Source organism: Salmo trutta, unplaced genomic scaffold (genome assembly GCF_901001165.1).
Source record: "Salmo trutta unplaced genomic scaffold, fSalTru1.1, whole genome shotgun sequence".
NCBI classification, from domain to species: Eukaryota; Metazoa; Chordata; class Actinopteri; order Salmoniformes; family Salmonidae; genus Salmo; species Salmo trutta.
In genome coordinates, this window is record NW_021822797.1 from 11864 (window position 1) to 17500 (window position 5637).

Consider the following 5637-nt stretch of genomic DNA (forward strand, 5'->3'; position numbering starts at 1 on the left):
TCGAAGCGAGCATAAAAGGAATTTAGCCTGTCTGGTAGGCTCACGTCACTGGGCAGCTCGCGGCTGGGTTTCCCTTTGTGTAATAATTAACAACGCTATAGGACGTTAAATCTCACAACTCGGATGTTATTGAATGTCCCTGCAGTCGTTTTGATGCTCTTGAAAACAAACCATATTTTATAGCAATCTGGTAGCCGGCTCTAATACACCGGCTCTGATGCTCTTCGGATGTGGCAGGGCTTGCAAACTATTACGGACTACAAAGGGAAACCCAGTCGCGAGCTGCCCAGTGACGCGAGCCTACCAAACAGGCTAAATACCTTTTATGCTCGCTTCGAGGCAAGCAACACTGAAGCATGCATGAGAGCACCAGCTGTTCCGGACGACGGTGTGATCATGCTCTCCGTAGCCGATCTGAGCAATACCTTTAAACAGGTCAACATTCAGATGGCTGCAGGGCCAGACGGATTATAGGATGTGTACTCAGAGCATACGCTGACCAACTGGCAGGTGTCTTCACTGACATTTTCAACATCTCCCTGACCCAGTCTGTAATACCAACATGTTTCAAGCAGACCACCATAGTCCCTGTGCCCAAGAACACTAAGGTAACCTGCCTAAATGACTACCGACCCGTAGCACTCACGTCTGTAGCCATGAAATGCTTTGAAAGGCTGGTCATGGCTCACATCAACACCATTATCCCAGAAACCCTAGACCCACTCCAATTCGCATACCGCCCCAACACATCCACAGATGATGCAATCTCTATTGCCACTCCACACTGGCCTTTCCCACCTGGAAAAAAGGAACACCTATGTGAGAATGCTGTTCATTGAACACAGTTCAGCGTTCAACACCACAGTGCCCATGAAGCTCATCACTAAGCTAAGGATCCTGGGTAGTAACTTTAATAACTCTACCTACATGTACATACTACCTCGACTAACCGCTGCCCCCGCACATTGACTCTGTACCGGTACCCCCCTGTATATAGCCTCCACATTGACTCTGTACTGGTACCCCTGTATATAGCCTCCACATTGACTCTGTACCGGTACCCCCTGTATATAGCCTCCACATTGACTCAGTACCGGTACCCCCCTGTATATAGCCTCCACATTGACTCTGTACCGGTACCCCCTGTATATAGCCTCCACATTGACTCTGTACCGGTACCCCCTGTATATAGCCTCCACATTGACTCTGTACCGGTACCCCCTGTATATAGCCTCCACATTGACTCTGTACCGGTACCCCCTGTATATAGCCTCCACATTGACTCTGTACCGTAATACCCTGTATATAGCCTCCACATTGACTCTGTACCGGTACCCCCTGTATATAGCCTCCACATTGACTCTGTACCGTAACACCCTGTATATAGCCTCCACATTGACTCTGTACCGTAACACCCTGTATATAGCCTCCACATTGACTCTGTACCGTAATACCCTGTATATAGCCTCCACATTGACTCTGTACCGTAATACCCTGTATATAGCCTCCACATTGACTCTGTACCGTAATACCCTGTATATAGCCTCCACATTGACTCTGTACCGTAATACCCTGTATATAGCCTCCACATTGACTCTGTACCGGTACCCCCTGTATATAGCCTCCACATTGACTCTGTACTGGTACCCCCTGTATATAGCCTCCACATTGACTCTGTACCGTAATACCCTGTATATAGCCTCCACATTGACTCTGTACTGGTACCCCCTGTATATAGCCTCCACATTGACTCTGTACCGGTACCCCCTGTATATAGCCTCCACATTGACTCTGTACCGTAATACCCTGTATATAGCCTCCACATTGACTCTGTACCGTAATACCCTGTATATAGCCTCCACATTGACTCTGTACCGTAATACCCTGTATATAGCCTCCACATTGACTCTGTACCGGTACCCCCTGTATATAGCCTCCACATTGACTCTGTACTGGTACCCCCTGTATATAGCCTCCACATTGACTCTGTACCGTAATACCCTGTATATAGCCTCCACATTGACTCTGTACTGGTACCCCCTGTATATAGCCTCCACATTGACTCTGTACCGGTACCCCCTGTATATAGCCTCCACATTGACTCTGTACCGTAATACCCTGTATATAGCCTCCACATTGACTCTGTACCGTAATACCCTGTATATAGCCTCCACATTGACTCTGTACCGGTACCCCCTGTATATAGCCTCCACATTGACTCTGTACCGGTACCCCCTGTATATAGCCTCCACATTGACTCTGTACCGGTACCCCCTGTATATAGCCTCCACATTGGCTCTGTACCGGTACCCTCCTGTATATAGCCTCCACATTGACTCTGTACCGTAACACCCTGTATATAGCCTCCACATTGACTCTGTACCGTAATACCCTGTATATAGCCTCCACATTGACTCTGTACCGGTACCCTCCTGTATATAGCCTCCACATTGACTCTGTACCGTAACACCCTGTATATAGCCTCCACATTGACTCTGTACCGTAATACCCTGTATATAACCTCCACATTGACTCTGTACCGTAATACCCTGTATATAGCCTCTCTATTGTTATTTCCCTGCTCCTCTTTAATTACTTGTTACTTTTATTTCTTATTCTTATCCGTATTTGATTAAACTGCATTGTTGGTTAGGGGCTCATAAGTAAGAATTTCACTGTAAGGTCTCCAGTATTGACTTTTCCCAGTGAACTTTGACCTACTGTTGAAATCCGTATCTAAACAGCTCAGTGTGATACACAATAGCATTCAGCTAGTCAAAACTAACATTCTGTTATAGTGCAGTCAGTGTCAACACAAACAAAGTAGAACAAAACAGAATGTGTCTATTATAACAAACATTTCCAGGGTTGAAAAAACATCTAAACATGTTTTAACCAGTACGGCTCACAATGGTGGCATTGGGCTAATTTACTGACACAATAACTAGGTTTTGAAGCATGAATTAAACGTTTTTTGGGTGAATTACTACCTTTTGCAGACATGCAATAGAGTTGTGATGTCCCATTTAAAAACAGTTGTGACAATAACAGTTTAGAGAATGTTAAGACTGTTTGAAAAAAACAATTAGCCAAAGCGATTGAGAAACTGTAATATAGACAGTATCAACAGTGGTCCTAGAACAGAGCTCTGTGGCACCCCCTTCTGGACAGTATTAACAGTGGTCCTAGAACAGAGCCCTGTGGCGCCCCCTTCTGGACAGTATTAACAGTGGTCCGAGAACAGAGCTCTGTGGCGCCCCCTTCTGGACAGTATTAACAGTGGTTCTAGAACAGAGCTCTGTGGCGCCCCCTTCTGGACAGTATTAACAGTGGTCCGAGAACAGAGCTCTGTGGCGCCCCCTTCTGGACAGTATTAACAGTGGTCCTAGAACAGAGCTCTGTGGCACCCCCTTCTGGACAGTATTAACAGTGGTCCTAGAACAGAGCCCTGTGGCACCCCCTTCTGGACAGTATTAACAGTGGTCCTAGAACAGAGCTCTGTGGCGCCCCCTTCTGGACAGTATTAACAGTGGTCCGAGAACAGAGCCCTGTGGCACCCCCTTCTGGACAGTATTAACAGTGGTCCTAGAACAGAGCCCTGTGGCACCCCCTTCTGGACAGTATCAACAGTGGTCCTAGAACAGAGCCCTGTGGCACCCCCTTCTGGACAGTATTAACAGTGGTCCTAGAACAGAGCTCTGTGGCGCCCCCTTCTGGACAGTATTAACAGTGGTCCTAGAACAGAGCCCTGTGGCGCCCCCTTCTGGACAGTATTAACAGTGGTCCTAGAACAGAGCCCTGTGGCGCCCCCTTCTGGACAGTATTAACAGTGGTCCTAGAACAGAGCCCTGTGGCGCCCCCTTCTGGACAGTATTAACAGTGGTCCTAGAACAGAGCTCTGTGGCGCCCCCTTCTGGACAGTATTAACAGTGGTCCTAGAACAGAGCCCTGTGGCACCCCCTTCTGGACAGTTAACATATCAGATGACTTGCATCAAACTGGACACACAGTTGTATCTGCCAGGTAACGTTTGAACTATGAGACTGACTTGATCAGATCATTCCATGTTGACAAGTCTTTGCAACGCGAATACAAATCGTGTATTGTGAAATAGTGATGTAGCTAGCTAGCTAGCTATGTTTATTTTTATTTGTAGCGACAGTATGTATTGAAAACATGTTTCCAATATGCAATGATTTTTTTTCTTCATATTGTAACTTTGAATTGTCAACAAAAATAGAACAAATAATATATTTTTATTTTGCCATCCCCTGACCCGGAAAGGGATCATGATTCATATTACCAGAGAAGAAGAGGTGTAAAACTATACATCTTTGATATGGCTTCCATTTTAGTCATTTAGCAGACACTCTAATCCAGAGAGCAACTTCAAAACAACAGTTAAAAAAAAGATTTCAAAATGGTCAAATAAGTGCCATTAAAAAAAAACGTTTTAAATTTTTTTTTTTTAAAGTAAGTATTTATTTCCAGGCCGATTGTCTTCTGTTCAATGTGAGATGGAGGGAAGACAGTAGGACTCCTGCTGTGCTACAATCCCATCAGACTCAACACAATACATCTCTTGATGAATACTGAGTCGACAAGCAGAGAGGCTCTGTGGGGTCCACCATTTATTTTGTCTTTCCAATACAGATCAAATATTAAGAGAGGCTTTTGGTTGCAGAGTCTCAAGGAGAGGTTAACAGAGGAGTGGGGGGGGGTTGATGAAGAGGAGAAGGGATGGAGGATGAAGAGGAGAAGGGATGGAGGATGAAGAGAAGAAGAAGGAGAATGAAGAGAGGAGGAGGAGGATGAAGAGAGGAGGAGGAGGATGAAGAGAGGAGGAGGAGGATGAAGAGAGGAGGAGGAGGATGAAGAGAGGAGGAGGACGAAGAGAGATGGAGAAGGGATGGAGAATTCAGACATCAGTCCACTCAGACAACCACTGCTGACACAACCTCCTCTGCTCCTCACTCTCCTCTCTCCCCCTCCACCTCTTCCTCCTCTCGTCCTGCTGCTTCCTCCTCTCCTCCCGCTGCCTCTCCTCCTCCTCCCGCTCCGTCCTCTCCTCCGCCGCCCTGTGCTCCAGCAGGGTCTCCACGGCTCCCTCTACAGTCCGGAGGCAGCGCTGCGGGCGCCAGCGGGGATCAGCGGGCGTGGTGAAGGGGTCAGGGGCGACGGCCTGCAGGGGGAGAGGCTCCAGGGGGAGGTGTAGGAGGTGTGCGTGCAGCATCATACGATAGGGGGCGCTGTCTGCTCCCAGGCTGTAGGTGTAGTCTCCAACGATGGGGTGGCCGACCGCCTCACAGTGGACCCTCAGCTGGTGGGTACGACCTGACACACAAAATGACAATTAATATGACTAGAATGTTTACCTACCGAACACTATATAGGCCTATCTGTGTATGTGTGTACCTGTATGTGTGTACCTGTGTGTGTGTGTCTATGTACCTGTATGTGTGTGTGTGTGTGTCTATGTATCTGTGTGTGTGTGTCTATGTATCTGTGTGTGTGTGTGTGTGTGTCTATGTATCTGTGTGTGTGTGTGTGTGTATATGTACCTGTGTGTGTGTACCTGTGTGTGTGTGTCTATGTACCTGTATGTGTGTGTGTGTCTATGTATCTGTGTGTGTGTCT

At 47.1% G+C, this 5637-nt stretch overlaps 1 protein-coding gene across 6 annotated transcripts in view; it reads right to left on the minus strand.

The window, feature by feature from the left end:
- Positions 1 to 4845: 4845 nt before the first annotated feature.
- LOC115184924 (RNA pseudouridylate synthase domain-containing protein 1) overlaps positions 4846 to 5637 on the minus strand; it is a 10117-nt gene continuing 9325 nt past the window's right edge. For all 6 annotated transcript variants that reach the window (XM_029745498.1, XM_029745495.1, XM_029745497.1 and 3 more), the window contains exon 6: positions 4846 to 5334. In XM_029745498.1, the coding sequence (XP_029601358.1) occupies positions 4919 to 5334 (416 nt within the window). In that variant the 3' untranslated portion in view covers positions 4846 to 4918. The remainder of the gene's footprint in view (positions 5335 to 5637) is intronic.